General features: G+C 37.4%; 1 protein-coding gene across 2 annotated transcripts in view; it reads right to left on the bottom strand.

Moving 5' to 3' along the window:
• Window positions 1-2,248: 2,248 nt before the first annotated feature.
• The window catches only part of LOC120424976 (phospholipase ABHD3), a 32,131-nt gene continuing 16,457 nt past the window's right edge, over window positions 2,249-17,922 (bottom strand). The window contains exons 1-6 of one of the 2 annotated variants that reach the window (XM_039589332.2): window positions 15,923-16,119; window positions 10,446-10,713; window positions 9,865-10,138; window positions 9,487-9,804; window positions 4,229-4,365; window positions 2,249-4,164 (exon numbers count right to left, since the gene is read on the bottom strand). In XM_039589332.2, the coding sequence (XP_039445266.1) occupies window positions 3,709-4,164; window positions 4,229-4,365; window positions 9,487-9,804; window positions 9,865-10,138; window positions 10,446-10,550 (1,290 nt within the window). In that variant the 5' untranslated portion in view covers window positions 10,551-10,713; window positions 15,923-16,119 and the 3' untranslated portion in view covers window positions 2,249-3,708. Of the gene's footprint in view, window positions 4,165-4,228; window positions 4,366-9,486; window positions 9,805-9,864; window positions 10,139-10,445; window positions 10,714-15,922; window positions 16,120-17,922 lie in introns of those variants that run through there. The other variant, XM_039589333.2, reaches the window with a different exon arrangement.

The raw sequence follows: 17,922 nt of genomic DNA, 5'->3' as shown, positions 1-17,922 counted from the left end.
TCCTCTTTCCATGTATATTTATGCGTATCTGACACGACATGGCGCTGATACGTCAGCTGTCAAACGTGGAAAAGTACCGGTGAAACATTTCAAGTGTCTTGCTCCTTGCCCCAGTACGCCACTGAGCTCGGACTGTCGTGCCTCTGTAAATGGATGTCGCGAGGTAGATTAGCAAACACCGAATTCGTCTAGGTGAGGAAGTGTCTCGCTCTCCGTACAGACTGTAGACGTATTAGCTGGCGCGAGGAAAGTGCCTTGAACAGACTGTTTTAATTAGCTCGCCCTTAATTAGTCCCGCCCGTGTGGATCAATCGGACCGCGCACTGGACTCCAATCCAGAGGTCGCCGGTTCGAATCCCGCGGCGGGCGCTCTAAAATTCTTTGTGTAAATATGGGTATTCGGCGCCGTCGCTCCGTGCCATACTTTCATACACTTAGGAGCCCAGGGCGGCGAAGTCCTTGTAGATAAAAAGGAAGACACTAGTGGTTGGTACTAGCAATGGTGGCCGACAGCTATAAAGTCAACTTCGTTTCCTTAATTAGTCAAACAAGGCGTCTGGTCGAAGCTGGAATCGCTTAGAAGTTAATTTCAAAAGATTTGACGGGGAGGAAACATTTTACGAATAAGGTATTTCTTATGGAGAGAACTGTCAAAAACTGCTCGACGGCGGGTGCTTCATTATAATCAACGGTTTGCGAAAACTGTGTCAAGCTTTTTTTTATAAATAAATTTTAAATTATTTGGAAAATCTCGCTTACCTCTTGAAAAAGTAAGCGATAAATCACAGTTATTACGGGCATTTTAACATCAAAAGAGCAAATACTTGGAATTATTCAATACACAATAGGATGTAACAAAAATGACTTTTTGGCGGGCATTCAAGGGTTTGTTCCGGTGGGCATACTAAGCCCAAATCCAAAATATGAGCTTTATTGGACGTAACAGGAGCTGGCGCTCCGCCCTTCAATTTTAAATGGGATTTAACCCGTAAAAAAAGATTTTTTCAAAAATGTCACTTTTTGAGGCATTTTAGCCACTGAAGCGTTTATTTTCAACATCATTGGCGTGTAGGCCAGATCCTTGCGCATCTTTTAATGTACAAAACATTGAAATTTGGAGCACCCTGGAGCTCGGTACAGACCTTCAAAGTTTGGCAATTTTTCAAAAAATCGGCCCCGGCAAAAATGATATGCGTCGCGCCTCGCGACGCCCAGGACGCCTTTTGATTTTGCTGGGGCTGATTTTTCAAAAAAATGCTAAACTTTGAAGGTCTTTGTATGCTCCAGGGTGCTCCAAATTTCAATGTTATATACACCAAAAGATGCGCAAGGTTCTGGCCTACACGCCAATGATGTTGAAAATAAACGCTTCAGTGGCCAAAATTCCTCAAAAAGTGACATTTTTGAAAAAATCTTTTTTTACGGGTTAAATCCCATTTAAAATTGAAGGGCGGAGCGCCAGCTCCTGTTACGTCCAATCAAGCTCATATTTTGGGTTTGAGCTTAGTATGCCCACCTGAACAAACCCTTGAATGCCCGCCAAAAGTCATTTTTGTTACACTCTAATACACAATGCATTTATGGAGTTTTTTTTTTTTTTTGAAAACCAAATTTTTTGTTTTTGTTTTTTGGGTGTTTTTAAAACCCCTGACTCAAGGCGGTTTCAAAAGCACCCAAAAAGCAAAAACTGGAAATTTGGCTTTTAAAAAAATCTTCAGATTTATCAATTGTGAAACAACCAAGGAAGTGTTTGTTGCTTCCGTTCGTTGAAGTCTCTCAACAACGGTTGTACAAAGCGCATTGGAAACGGACGACAAAAATCGTAGTGTGTATGACCTTCACTTTTTTTTTTTGGAAAATTGGTGAGAATTTCATGACAACTTTTCTTGGGATCTAGCCAAGTTTGTTCGATCCATTTTTTTTGCTGGGTAATCTAACAAGTTTTTGAAAGCCGTAAGCATTTTGACGACACAGAACAACAACATTTGTACATCGATATATAAATTGTAAGCTTTGTCCTGTATTCTTGAAGACAAAACGCTTCGTAACTTTAGCTGTGGATTTCTTGAAATTTGTGTGAAATCGTTAAAAGCTTCAAAGAAGTGAGAGGTCTAAAATCGACAAAAACGCTACATTTGTAAAGGGGCCAATTATTTTCTAAAATGCAAGTAGAATGGAACAAACCGAAGAAACATTTTAATTAATAATATGCAAGAATAAGGCTTTCGGAAAAGTAACCCAACCGATCTCGGCAACGGAATGATTGTACTATAATTTATTAGCATCGCTTTACTCGACGTGCGACAGTGCGCACGCAACACAATTGCTCCTTTCTTTTTGTAACAGAATGGTAACCAACTAACCTACGGAAAAATTGCATTTATTTGTCTGTGGAAAAATGCCCAAAAGCTACGGCATCTTTCCTTGCTAACGACTTTTGTAATTTTGTGTGTGTGTCTTGTGTGTTAAATTTAATTGTAACTTTGAGTATTCTTCCTTAACCTAAATTGGATTTGAACACTCTCTAGTGCGCCATCTTGTCAGCAACGTATCTATATTGTAGTGTGAGTTTGGAACTGATTGAAAGAATTGACCGGATAGAACTGTTTGATTCGCTCGGAATCGATTTCATTACTATTTAGAGTTTTTTTTTTAAGAATGGTGTTTTACGTTATTTTTAAGTTAAAGTTGTTTAGGGATAAATCGCTGTTGGTTGGACGTTTGCTGAAGCAAATATCCGCTAAGATTTAGTTTGTTTTTTTCTTATTGTTACAAAAAAGACTTAAATATTAGAGTTTGTTGAATTTTATTGCATTGCTTGATTTTTTTGCGATGATCATGTCTGCTGGCTCGTACGTTTCAAACTTTATGATATGTGAATAAAAACTATTCCGTTTATTGCTTCAATCTTTTGTTTTTGTTAATGTAAAGTTAAATTTTTAACATGACAATGTATTGCTTCCACTACGTTTGTGTTCCCAAATAGACTAACCGTTAGCATTGTGCTTCCAGGTATTAGAATCAACGACTATGATAGAACTTACAGTAGGATTTGGAAATATTCTGTTAGCGTAAAGTTACTGTCGGTTGAAGAAATTGCCTAGAGTTTTTTTTTCTAATAGTACTTGTAGTTTATTCGCAACGTTGTTGCATACATATTGATCAGGAGTCAAGAATTTAAAAATCAACCGCAAATTAGACTAGTCTGTGTTTTTTTAATTTAACAAACGTGACCTATCGCTAACTTTTTTTTTCTTGTTTCTTTACAAAGGCATCGTTCCGCGTTGACTATTTACTTTAAAGCTTCGAAATTTGCGTTGCATAACGTTGGCGAGAAAATCTAGAGCTTTCGTCGTCCCATAGTCGACAACTGTTTAACGCGATAAAAATTTGTTAATAAATTATTATTTTGTTTTAAAACCACAACATGCATGTAAAATCGTTGTTTGAGAGCCTAAGACCTTAATTGAATTCCTGTTCTGATTTATGGTTCAACCGTAACAACAATGTTAGTGATTTCTTTTCTCTCATTTTTTTTTTCTTTAATTGTAACGTATCACAAAATCTATCGCATTTGATTGATGATTTGGACAAGATTATCAGCTTCACACACTCACGCACACATGCACACACGCAACACATGCACACGTGCACACGCGAGGAAGCTGCCCCTCAATCAACCTCGATCAGCGATCGACCGACATTCCATTAGAATGGTATCGATTTCTTCCGGATGGGACTGCTGGACGAACCGTAAACGGGCGTGTTCGGGACCGAGGTCGACGTCTGCAAGTTGTGCTCCATCATGACCTGCGAGGTGCGATAAAACTCAGACTTTTCATCAAACAGTGTCTTCTCGAAGAACTGGCTAAACAGTCGGCCCATGTACTGGTCCTTGTTGGCGGGCCACCAGCCCTCCAGGAAGCCAATGTGACCCCCGCGGGCGGTTATGACGATCGCCACGTGCGAGGACTTGGCCGCGGCCTTGACCGGGATGGCATCCAGCGGCTGGAACGGATCGTCGGCGGCGCTGAGACACAGCAGAGGCACTTTTATTTTGTGTAGCTTATTGTGCAGCGTGGCTTGTGCGTAGTACGCATCTACGTTTTTGTAGCCAAAGTGCTTCGAGGTGAACAGCGAGTCGAACTCCTTGATGGTTTTGCTCTAAAAATGAAGCGAGAAAAAGGGTCAAGATAATTGATATCAAAGGGCTTCAAAAATACTCTACCTTCAGTACTCGGTCCATATCCCAATCGAACTTTTTATCTCGTAAGATGTCGTACTTACGTACAGTCCGACACAAGCTTCCCGCCAAATGACGGCCGAGCATACTGTTCAGGTATGGCTGTTCAATGCTGTCCGATCCTGAAAAAATAGAGTAAAAATTAAGATAGATAAAGCCAAAACCATGCGAACTGGCATCGTCTTTTCAAAGCTTTAAGATTCTTAACAAAGCCTTGTTGGATCAGTAGAAGTTCGGCACATTTTACCTGAAAATTTCGTCTAAAGTTTTTTTTTTTTTTTTAAACGGACTTATAAGTTATTGTCTTTCATATGTTTATAGGACATTTTCAAAAAAAAACTCTAGACATTATTATCCATGGAGGTCTCGGCATCTCTTACAGTGTTGCCAGATTATCAAACATTATGACTAAAAAAAATCAATAAATACTTCTACTAACAACACAGCAAAAAATGCGATGGTAAAATCGCATGCAAAAGCATGAACATCACCTTCGTCAAAATAAACACTTAATATTACACACTGCATGTACAATTTTTGTAAACACAAAAAAAAAGTTGCAACCGACAGGATTCAAACCCAGCACCAACAGTAAGGACTGACTGAGCTTGAAATTTCGGTCAAGTAGGTTTCCTATACTGATCGGCTACATATTTCAGGGTGTAAAATCACATAAAATTGCATAAAATAATGCAATATTTATTTTACACCCAGGCCTTTTACACGCAGCTGGATTACTACTTTTTTAGCTGTGACGGAAAAACGGTTCGTCATTTTCATCAAGATTTACTTCAGCCGTCCTTGATAAGGCCTTGATGAACATGAACTCTGGATCAACATTTGAAATGGGCGCATAAGAAAGGCCAGCTAATGTTCTACATTTCAGCTGTCAAAATGCTTATCAGCTTATTTCTCGTTTTGCTCCAGAATTTACAAGTGCTCAAAAAGTTTAAAAGGGATGCCAGTTTTTGAAAAATTTCCCCTTAATGAAAGATTTGCTTTACTACAATCTCTCCAATATAATTTTAAAAAAATCTCTGATACTCTGACTGATATATTGCAAAAAAAATCATCCGGACAAATTATCACACAATTCATACAAAAATGCTATTCAAATATCCTTATTAATTCTTAATTACGGCGAAAACTTGGATGTAAACAAGCAGCCTATCCCACTTAAACTTAACGTGACCTATCGTCACTAGAGCAAGAGGGATAGACTGTTTGTTTACATCCAAGGTATCGCCCTAATGAAAAACTACTACGGAGAAATGTAACTTTTTACATCTTCTTAAGGACGTATTAGACTATGACAAACAAACAAACAAACTTGCACTTTTCCATGTTTGACAGTTTGCCAAACTCGCAAACAATGTAAAATGTATGCAGGAAGACGTTTCTGCAAACAAATGCAGACAAATCTGCAAATCAGGCTGTTTGTAATAGTCTAATACGTCCTTTACCAAAAAAAAATACTAAAACCCTCACAAATTTGCCTAGCCTCAGGATTCTTATAAGTTTTAATCCGAAGAACAACTTTGTAGAACATCGCGAAACGCTGGGAATTGATCCCGAAAAGATACAGGATGTTTATTTTTTGAGTTTACTCTTCACGGAAAAATTGCGATTTTAAATTAAAAACAAAAAAAACGATTTAAATTCAACTTTAAATGAATGCAATGAAAAGCAGATGAATAATATTTATGTTGGTATTTCTTTTTTTGATTTTCTGATTTTAATAAAATTTAACCAATTGATTGGTGGCTTTTTTGTACAAAGCTATTTATTTTTTTGTTTTCTAATATTTTGTTTTTTTTTAGCTTTATAGATTGAAATTAAAAAAAAAACATGTGTTCTCATATGGCCCGCAAGCTCATGTGAGCTTCAAATTTGGCCCGCCATTCAAAAACTTTGAGCCCCTGCTATAGAAGAAGAGTTAAAAAAATCATTGAAATTCCATTCTAACTTTAGATCAAAACTGGAGCAACTAAACATTAATCAAATAAGCTCAAATTTTCAGGCTAGCTTCTGGGACTGTAGAGTTTGAAAATTCCAGTTGATGCGATCGAAATTATGGAGTCGAAAGAGGTTTAGGTGTTCTCCCCATTCGAGCCTACGGATTCCTAGGTTAGAACAGAAACTTGCAATAGAGATCACAAAAGACCTGGGGGTCGTTAAAGTGGATGGTTTGATTTTTTTATTTTTGCGTTCGAAATTTCATCTTTTTTGTCTTTTTCTGATTTCCGTGAACCACGCTAGTGTCGATAGGTACGCGATGTGAAAAATGGGGGGGGGGGGGGGCGATTGGCGATTGTCCATGATCCATACAAAAAAAAAACAGATTGTTTTCAATCCAATAAAAACATAACAAAAATAGTGCAACATATTCGGAAATAAGGGTTATAAAGAATAATGAACCTTAAATTTATATAAACTGAGAAGAGAAAGCATCGAAAAACAGCACTGAAATTAAGAATGACCGCAATTTCTCTAAATACCAATCGACCAAAAGAATGACTAATTCACAACGAAAGCGATATCAGGCAAAAAAATAACAAAAATCCGTGCCTTTCGCAAGATTAAACCTTATCGCCAAAACTTTGCCGGCGACGACCCTGACGGAAACGAAAACGTCGCTGGCACGCAATCTATCAATTCGCACGCGTATGTATGTACGTCATCCAGCCCAGCCCAGAAAATTCGGCATGGCAGCCACTTAGCGAGCGTTTCCTCAAGCATGACCTGTAATTTTGCTTTCCCCCCTCACTAGGGTGCGCCAAGAAAGCAAAAAGTTGAGCTAGGTCGGATAGGCGGGCAGAAAATCAAAGCTGTATATCTACAGATGCTCTCCTGAAAATTTCAGCCAATTTGGTTAAGAATTCGAGGTGCCCACTCAATTTAAAGTTTGTATTGGATTTTGGACCCGTTAGTATGGGGAAAACACCATTTTTTACATTTTATTGCATAAAAATTCCAAACTTTAACCAAAAAACATTTCGTACGAGGTGTTTATAGATTTTTCTATGGGGAACAACTTTGTAGAACATCGCGAAACGATCTGAGCACATCTGGCTTAGTTATAAGTGGTTTAAGCTAAGTTGTTTTTCCAGGGTCCAACTCAGGTTTTAACTATAGCCTTTTTATCTGTATGGTAACTGTGATCAGAAAAAAATGTCTGACAGGTGAAGGACTTTTGTTGACAACATTTTCATTGCGAATTTCAATGAAAGAAGAGTTGAGGTGAGAATTTAGTATTTTTCAAAGCTTTTCGGTAAACCTTTACCAGTTTTATATCTTTATAGGTCCTTCCGGTGTTACGATCGAAAAAGTTTTTAGCTGTCCAGCATGTGAACACCGAATGTGGTCATGATGGTAACTTCATCGTTCAGAGGCGGAATCTGCACGCTGAACAAAAAGATAGACCAACAGACCGAGGTCCAAGAGGCCGTGTTGTCGATGCGGTTTAACAGCAAGAAGTTCCGTGATATCAAGTTTTGTTATTAAATCCAAAGTTTAAAATAAATATTTTTTTGAGAAGAAATATTTTCTAGAGAAAGGACTTTGAAGCAAATGAAAAGCTTTATTTGAACGGAAAATTTCCTAGGTTCAAAATGCTCAATTCTGGCAACAACCAATCGCCAGAAAATTGTGCATCGTACGGATGTTTTATTTTAGAAAGCCTTTTGATCACAACCGCTAACATATGAGAATTGTACACCTAGAAATTCTTTGACTTTGCTGACTGCTTGTGTTTCTAATATTGTAGTTTATTGATTTATTTGTAAAATAATGTTATTTGAGTTGTTTTGGGTTACAAAACATCAGTATCGTATAGCACAGCCCCCCGTTGATTAACCGAAAAAACATGTCTCTTAAGACTCTGTGGGTACTAAGGAGATGACCGTAAACCTGCCATTTCAATCTCGGTGTTTGCGAGAAAGTTGAGTGCAAGAGAGAAGTTTTTTTTAAGTAAGCCATCAGAAGACGGAGAAAATCTCTCTGGATCTGAGGATCCATATCCCGCTAAGAAACGCTTTTCTCGGGCTAAGGCTTAGAATGAAAAAGAGACCTTTCTCGGAACGAACGTTACAGCGGACCACATGACCGATCGAGTAAGACATCGAAAGCGAAGGAAAACACTGAAAGCTTTGACACAAGCCTATGTAATAGCTGGTTAGTTTGCGCCATCGCTCATATCGGCCCGGGTTTCAATGGCCGCCTTTGCTACCCTATAGCACTAGTCGATATAACGTGCACGGCGTTGAAGTGTCAAGCTGCCACCCGCAAATCGTAGTCTTAAATTCCGGTTTCTCTTTGATTGTCTATAATAAAGCCCATCCCTTAATATTCCCAATAATTTGGTTTATTTATTTGATCTACGTAATCCGCCGTCACTTGAGGTAAGACGACTCTGATTTCCTCATCTAGGGCAAGTGTTAGTGCCAAGGTAGCTTGCTGAAATCCATAGAAATCACACCCTTTTATTTTGTATTTTTTGGAACATTTTAATTAGCTCCAAATGAGTATCATCCACCTCATTGGAGCTGTTGGCCATCGCATTCTGTTATAGAAAATATCCTCCATCGCCGTCGAACTACTGCTGATGAACCGCATCCATCTATGGCATCCGCAACGGAAAGAAACTAAAATTTGCACAAAACGGCGTTTCTATTCCTCCTCGGAATATCAGAAGGACCTATAAAGATATAAAACTGGTAAAGGTTTACCGAAAAGCTTTGAAAAATACTAAATTCTCACCTCAACTCTTCTTCCATTGAAATTCGCAATGAAAATGTTGTCAACAAAAGTCCTTCACCTGTCAGACATTTTTTTCTGATCACAGTTACCATACAGATAAAAAGGCTATGGTTAAAACCTGAGTTGGACCCTGGAAAAACAACTTAGCTTAAACCACTTATAACTAAGCCAGATGTGCTCAGATCGTTTCGCGATGTTCTACAAAGTTGTTCCCCATAGAAAAATCTATAAACACCTCGTACGAAATGTTTTTTGGTTAAAGTTTGGAATTTTTATGCAATAAAATGTAAAAAATGGTGTTTTCCCCATACTAACGGGTCCAAAATCCAATACAAACTTTAAATTGAGTGGGCACCTCGAATTCTTAACCAAATTGGCTGAAATTTTCAGGAGAGCATCTGTAGATATACAGCTTTGATTTTCTGCCCGCCTATCCGACCTAGCTCAACTTTTTGCTTTCTTGGCGCACCCTACCCCTCACTCACCCTTGTTGACATCCCACGGAACGGAGATGATTTGCGCCGCCGTCAGAATCGACTTGGACTCCTCGCTGTAGTTGGCCAGATAGTTGCCGAGGATCAGCCCTCCCATCGATATCCCGGTGGCACCAATCTTCACGTGCTGGTTGGTCTTCTTCACGTGGTGTATCACCTCGGCCAGGTCGTCCGTGTTGGAGGCACAGTACAACCGCGGGGTCTTCAGCTCCAGCCCACCCAGACCCCGGTTGTTGAACACGACCGTACGGATGCCGATGCGATTAGCCGCCGTCACCAGGCACTTGATGTACTCGGCTTGGGATTCACCTGGATTAGTAGGGAGGGATTAGTCGTTGATTAATTACGCACGGGTTGCGGTCCACAAACCTGTTAATCCGGGCAAAATTATTATCAGCGGTGACTCCGGATCGCAGTTGCTCTCCAGCCAGTCCAGCGCGACTTGGCCACCGTCCTTCATTGCCAGCACCTCCCGCCGGTATTCGATGTTGGGCATAATGTTGGACCTGATGATGCTCGCGAAAACCGTCTGGGCCCGGCTCTCCACGCACCAGAACGTGGGCCAGAACTTCATGCTCAGGATCGGGATGTGTTTGCGCAGATACCGCTTGAACGGTCCGTCCGATACGGCCAGAATGGGTCGCTACGGGTGTCAGGAGAGATAATGTTTGAGTATTTATATGTGAAAACGATGCTCGAATTTTCGTATGTATTGTTAATTTGCAATAGATTACATACAACTTTGCAATAGGTTACATACGAAAAGGAGTTCAAACGGATAATTTGGGACAGCTGAACTGAAGAGAAAGTACCATGTGCTACTGCATCAGCCAAATATAAGACTGTTCGCCAATTTCCTAAAGAACAACTCCTCACTATCAAGTATGATGACTCGCACAAAGTAAACTCTCCGCAACGAAATTGCAACAAACAAAAAGTTCCCAACTCACCTTAACCACCTCCATGAAGTAGTAAAACAAATACCCCACCAGGAATATGGCGAATATGTGCCATCGGGGCAGGTTCGTCAAGTACGCGTACAGATCCACAAACATCCTGGGGATCACTAAATTAGTCTTTAAGTAACACCACTCAGTGGCAATTTAGTAAGCTCCTAATTCGGAGTGCAGCTTCCTCGTCGTCGTTTGTCGATGTTTTGTGCGGATCATCCAGTCAGCAATGCACGCGGTTATCCGATTTGCGATATCCCGAGATGACCTGAAACGAAAGAAAAGATGACGTTGTTAGGTCCATGTTAGGAGCAGACGCCGAATGATCTGATGAACTTGACCGTCAAAAATACTCGTTTTCGACCCACTCAGGGTTATTGCGGCGGTGCAATCATTTTTGCAACATTGCACGCTGCACTTGCAGTCGCGAGCCGGGTGGCTTGCATTGAAGTTTCAACTTGAAATGTTTATGTTATTAAGTGTAATCAGGTAAATGGAATGGCTAATCGGTCGAGCGTCACCGAGAGCGTCACTAAACTTGCCGTTTAGGATAAGAGATTTGAATGGACACCAAATTGAGCAATTCCTTTCTAGATTGATTCAAAATTGATGACATTATTGTAAATTATTCTCTTTGAAAGCACAAACATCGTCGTCTGTTTGTAATTATTTGTGACTTTCGATTATACATATTAGGATTTAATATATGTTTGTCTTTGAGTATATTTGATAAACAACTCTAACCAATGATTTTTTTAAGAATGTCTCTAACGTATACGAGAGCATTACCTACATTTACCTCGAATTTTAAAAAATATGAACACAAAGATTTGGAAAAGAATTAGTTGTCAAACAATGATATGAATAATATTTAGAAATTATTCATGGCACACTCTAAAAACAATTGCAATAGTTTACTTTCAAAAGTTCACAAAAAGAATTAATCTAAGAAAAAAAGATCTAAACAAATCTACTCAACTCAAATCAAGTTGGCTCGATTTCGCTCACTAGGTAAGTTCGTCAAAATAAGTCTATGCAGCAATTCCACGTCAAACCAGCAGAATCCGGAACGGTGAGCTTACGTTTCAAAAGAGAGGTGAATATTGGCTGAATACACGTAGGGGAGAGTGGGGAGACTTGATCCCCTTTTTTTGTATCGCACATAACTCTGTCAATTTCTCACAAAACTATGATCTTTTTGCATGAATTGAAAGCTTAAACATTCAACTATGTTTGGCTGATAAGGGTATTTCATCAGATAAACTCTTAGAAAAATGCCAAGCGTTTTAAAAAAAAATTAAACCGGCATTTTCAAAATGTTGGGGGTAATTTGATCCCCCTTTCAACATTTTGAAGAAATCTTAGCAAAATGTTTCTTATTAATCCAAACTTTTAATTTTCTATAAGATACAGCAATTTCACATTAAACCTGTACGTTTGTTTTCAAAATATAACAAGTTTAGCATGTAAAATATTTAAAAACTTAAAATTTTCTTTTTTAGACCAAAATTGAGCATGTTTACAAAAGCTGGTCATTTTTGTTTACAAAACTTTTGAAAAATGGTTCAAACTGCAGTTAGTTATGTACAACTATACTGAAGGAAACTATGTACGAAAACCCAGCCACATTATTTAATCTTGAGGCTGATTCCAGTGACTGTAAAAATGCAGGGATCAAGTCTCCCTAAACGCACTTTTTTAAACAATTGATTGTAAAAATAGTATGACGATAAATTTAACGTCAAATGCGTAAGGGTTTTGGAGTTGATATGTTTATCAAACAATTCATGTATAAAAAATATGTTTTTGAATAATTTTTGAGTGTTTTCTATACTTATCAAAACAAAGAAAAAAGATCTCTTGGAAGTTTTTTTGCAGCACTTCTTCGAAAAATGTGTGTAACTCAATCTAAACATTTTTTTTTTTTTTTCTTTGTTTTCTACAATGAGTTTTAGTCAATTTCGCACAACTTTCTAGAACAAAGCTAATTGTTTTACCCACATGCTGACGAGATATAGGCTTGGGATCAAGTCTCCCCGGGGATCAAGTCTCCCCACTCTCCCCTACAGATAAAATGAAAACATTGCTGATTTGAAGATCTCGGGACCAACACAGCTGAAAATATTTTTCTTTGATTTTTCAAGATGTTTCACATAACATACCCATAAATTGTTATAATGATTCTGCAAACGGTTCTGAAAAATGATTCTTCGAAAAAAAAATTATCGTGTTTATGTATATCAATCAAACTCAAAGTACCAAGCTTCTCCATCGCAATGAGTTCCCAGTACATTTTGCTGGAGACGCATGGTGCTCTATGTTCAATTAATTTACCGAAATCCGTTTTTTTTTTTTTCATAAATATCATATCTCGGAGTATTGTTTATGGATAAAAATCAGGTCTAATTAATTTGGCCACAGACAAACAGACGTGTCTGTAATTTGGCCATGGAACTCCCATGCCAAACTTGAGCAAAATCGGAGCACTTTTGATCTGGATCCTGCTAGCTTGACGTGGAATCGCTGTAACTATAAACCTCTGGAACAAGATGATGAAACGACTTAAAAATTAATAATAATCCAATAACATGCTTTTAAGCGCATTATGAAACTTGAGAACATTTGCGTACATATTCGTTTGAAAATTTCCTGAACTTCTACTAAAGTTGAGTTATTTTTATGCTGAAACCGAGTTTCTTCAGGAATACATATTTTGAACCGTAGATCCTGACTTTTGTTTCTAATTAAGAGCACTCCTCCAGAGTTGGTCTGTTACTAATAAAAATCACTGAGTTTTTACTGGGTTTGTTTTCTTGGTATCTGGAACGATTAAAAACTGTCAACAAATCGTCATGATCGTGCTATCTAGTTGCATTTTTTTTTTTTGCCATATTGTGCAGCTATCTATGCCTCACCTTCACAGAACCCCAAAATGTGATTTCAACCCTGAGATATTAAACAAAAATTTAAAAAAAAACTCGTGTTGTCACTCTTCACGGATAGAAATCCTATAAGCTAATTCGGTAACTCTATGTTGCGAATTTGTAAACATTCGATTTTGAACAAAAATGTTGTCGATTTTGAAAACATTTACAGTGAAATCAACAAAAATGTTGACGTTTAAGGAAACATTTCAATGTTTACAAATTCGACAACATAGTGTTACCGGATAAGCTTACTTGGGCAGACGGTAATAACAAAATTCATGCCATTTCAATAACAAATCGTCAGCTGTGTGCTATCTTGTGACATAGACCATTTTGGTCGAAAACGAGTTAATGATGACGTTTTGCTATACTTAACAAACACTACAAGATGCTTTAACCCGATTTTGGAAACTCGCTTCCGTTTCCCGGATATCGCAATACACACTTGTGACATAGGCCAATTTATCATCAAAATGATCGTGCACACTTGTGACACGTCATACATGTTGTTGGAAAATGTGGAAAAACTTTCTTGTTTTTTACAAATTTATGTTGATACACATTTTCTGAAGGCAATGCAATCTTTTGTTTTTGAAAATATACTGATTAAGTCGGTTAAACTATTGATTTTAGTCTATTTTAGTTTGTATGGAAATTTTGTGCACACTTGTGACACGTAGTACAATTTTACTTTCGAAACACACTTGTGACACGTGCTTTTCAGATTTTTGTTTACATAATTTACTGTATCTTTTAACTGGTGTAACCAAATTAGTTGAAACTTGGAGCGTTTGTTAAGCGATAGTATACGAACCGATTGCTTCAAAAGTTTGGCTCTGCCATTCATAGTTTTGAAAATATTCATCATCAAACTTTAAAAATCGATTTTCTCGAAAAGTACTTAATGGTCGTTGTCACAAGATAGCACACAGCTGACGAAATACTGTTAAAATAGCAGAAAGTGTTATGGAATTTTCTTGAAAAATCCATTTTTGCATAAGGATTTAATAACAGTTTATGTTATCATAACAAAATTTGTTATTGGTCTGATATTGATTGAAAGCCAAAACAACTTGGGAATAACATTTTTTGTTATGGAAGAACAACTCCAACTGTTATTGGGATGATCGGATTAGTTGTTGAAATAAAGAAAAATAATAACGAAGATTAGTTCGAAGAATAACTAAAAATGTTATTAGTCTATTATCACATAACAATCCAATAACAAAAAATTCATAACGGCGAATAACAAATCTTGTTATGAATAACAGAAAATGTTATTGGCCTAGTATTTTCAAAAATCAAAAAATGTTATTCCCAAGTTATTACCGTCTGCTCGGGTACAGAGTTTCTATCCGTGTTCATATGAAAAAAGATTGGTTTGGTCGTGCAAACACACCCTGAAAATAGCTGTAAGTGTGACAACTGGCCAAAGGGTTTTCAGGTCAGAACGCGTTTGACACACGCACATGCCCGACTACCGTAAACATTTATAATTATATCTCGGGACTTCGGCAACCAAATTCCACCAAACTTCGAGACAATGTACAGAATTGTTATTGTTTATATTTCGTGCTCTAGTTTTTGTTTATTCAAGGTCAAAATTTGAAACGCGTTTTTCTCGGAATCCCAAAAAACGGCGTGCTATAAGATAGCACACTCACGTCGAAATATTATAAATGAGAAATTTTGTCATTAAAAAATAAAAATCATTTATTAAAAAAAAACTCCAATATTGGGAATATGTCCCTTGTTCGTATTAAAAAAGCTTCGATACGTCGAAAATTCAATATTAGCTGTTTATATTATCAAACATGTTTTGTTAGTAGAAAATTAGCTGCAGGCAACTTAGTAAATTCACTTTGTATAGGAATAACATTTGATAAATTGAGCAAAGATATGTTTAAAAATCTTGTTTAAAAACACATAAGATAAACCTGCAAAAAGATTTCATATCCTTGTGTTTCACAATGTAATTTTCCAAGCAAAAAATGCACTCAGGAATTCCACATTCAAAACTCCCCGTAGTTATTCCAGAAGTTTCGCAAAAAAAAGTAACAGCTTCAACGATATTTTACTGCCTGACCTTTTCCTCTCGCAAAAAACTGCATGTCGGTATTAATTAGCAGAAACAAACTATCTAAGGACAATCTTCACGCCAAAAAACTCCTAATAATTATAGCCACACTAATGCTGTTAATCACGATGTCATACATTCGTCACCAATCAGTTCTTCCTTCTGCGTGTGCCTCCATTGGTAGCATGATAAGCTGTACACTTAAAAAACGCGACATTTTCTAGCCGAGATTAGAACACTTCTGGCACGCACGTGATGCTGAATTGAGGCCAATTGTCTTTCTGCGCGCGTTTTTTTTCCACGGTTGCGGATGGTATTACTCAATTCATTCGAGAATGTTTTCACTTTGTGATGCTGTTAGAAACACTTTTTTTCTTCTTTTCATATTGTGGTCTGGTTTCACTATTTGCTGTATTTTATTCAAGGTTCAGGTTATCACATTTCAATTGATAACAGTTGGAATTCATACTCACTTTTAAAACTATTTAAAACACAATTAACAACACAACTTAGATAAGGTACAGGAAATTCAACCATTCTTTTCGCACAGGTGAATCACTCTGCGTTGGGTTCTTCCGAATCGATGAGTCTAATAAAATATTTTGTATCGCGGCAGGGGCCTCAACCGACGGCAGCGTTGGGCGATCGCATGAATCAGACTGAACGAGCTCACTCGCTATAGCCAAAGTCGAAATTCACCGCCAACCGGCACACATCATATGGACGAGGCCGGTGGCGTTTGTGTTGGTATAGTGTAGAGTGTTGGTGAGTTATTCAAATACCTACTGTGTAGGGTAGTTCAAATCATCAATAATAGTTTCATTTTTTTTAAATAGGTAAAAGTTTATAACAAGCATAAACAATATACAAAGCTATGAAAACGATCGTTTTTAAACAAATAAAGTGTTCGAAAAATACCATGAATTACAACTAATATAGCCAAGGTTGCGAATTAGCGAGCGCTCACGGAATGCGTGCTCGCTCCAGTTGGAGCGTGAGTTTTTATCAGGTAGCTCGTGCTCGCTCACGCTCACCGGAGCGTTTTGCGCTCACGTGAGCTGGTGAGCCAAAGTAGGTAGTTGTTTTTCCCTGTTGAAGCATCTGCCTGTTTGTTTTTCCCTGTTGAAGTTTCTAGAACTATCTCAGCACAGGCAGCAAAAACAAACAAAAAAGTGGTCAAACAAACAAAAGTAAGCAATGTTATGGATTTAGTCGGCGGACCGAAATATACGTTCTATTTTAAATTCAGAATAAGCCAAGGAGCAGAATGATTCACTCTTTAGTGAGCTAACAAAGAGCTAACTCATTCTTAATGTAAAAATTAATTGACGTGAAGAGATGCACTGATATGTACAAAAAAATGAATTAATTGACAAATTATGTTTATTTTAAGTTTTTAGAATCTGGACTGGAGAAAGAGAATGATTAACTTTATAAAAATGATCAGCCTTTTCCAAGCACTGAACGATTTATTAAACGGAATTACTTTTTTTAATGGTTGCTTCTAACCCGCACGCTGGAAAAGTAGTCAACAAACTGTTTAGGAACATAAAACAGTTCAATGTTATATTTTAATCAACCAAGCACATAACATTGAATCGAACTTACCACAGCATAAATCTTCTTGAATTAATTCATTGTTTTGTAAGTTTATCTAAGGTTTTCAGTCATTTTCGTCAACGCGCTCATACCCTTCCCCCAGCAATTGTCTCTGCTTACCTTAACTATTATTAAGATATGGCCGAATAATTAGAAAATATTTATATTTTCAACTCTCAATGTAGGTCTCCAATATGAATTGACCCTTGCGAATCCAATTTATTATTCAAAAACATAGTTGATGAAAATAAGTTATTCCAATTAATATATAAAAAATGTTCCTAAGTAATGTTTCCATTGACATGCTGCGCCTTAAGCAAAACATCTAACTAGGATTGAAAAACAAAAACTTTCTCAAAAACGAAACACGATTCGTGATACTTCCAAAGTGAGCGCTCCGTGAGCGAAAAATGAGCGCGAGCGTGGGGCAAACGCGAGCTGAAAAAATCGGAGCAAACGTGAGCGCAGGCAAACGTGAGCTAGCTCGCGCCGCGCTCCTCCTCACGAATGAGCGAAAAATGAGCGCTCACGAGCGCGTGAGCGCGTGAGGATCGCAACACTGAATATAGCATATTTCTAATATTCTAATATATGTTTTACATGACACAATCTTATAATAATTAAAAACAATACATTAATATATATATTTTAGATGAAAATATTGGGGAAACACTTTTTAAATCAGTTTTAAAACTAAAATAAAATTGAAATTTTATAATTATTTTGATTTTCTCAAAGTATAAGATCAAAATGTTGTTTAAAACGAAGTTAAATCTCCTTTAAAAATGCTAAATTTGAGTTTTTTAATCTCTACAGAAAAAAAATGCAAGCAAAACAATTTGCTGCAATATATTAAAATAATATATTTTACTGG

Source organism: Culex pipiens, chromosome 3 (assembly GCF_016801865.2).
Source record: "Culex pipiens pallens isolate TS chromosome 3, TS_CPP_V2, whole genome shotgun sequence".
Taxonomy (NCBI): domain Eukaryota; kingdom Metazoa; phylum Arthropoda; class Insecta; order Diptera; family Culicidae; genus Culex; species Culex pipiens.
This window is presented reverse-complemented; position numbering and strand designations above follow the sequence as displayed.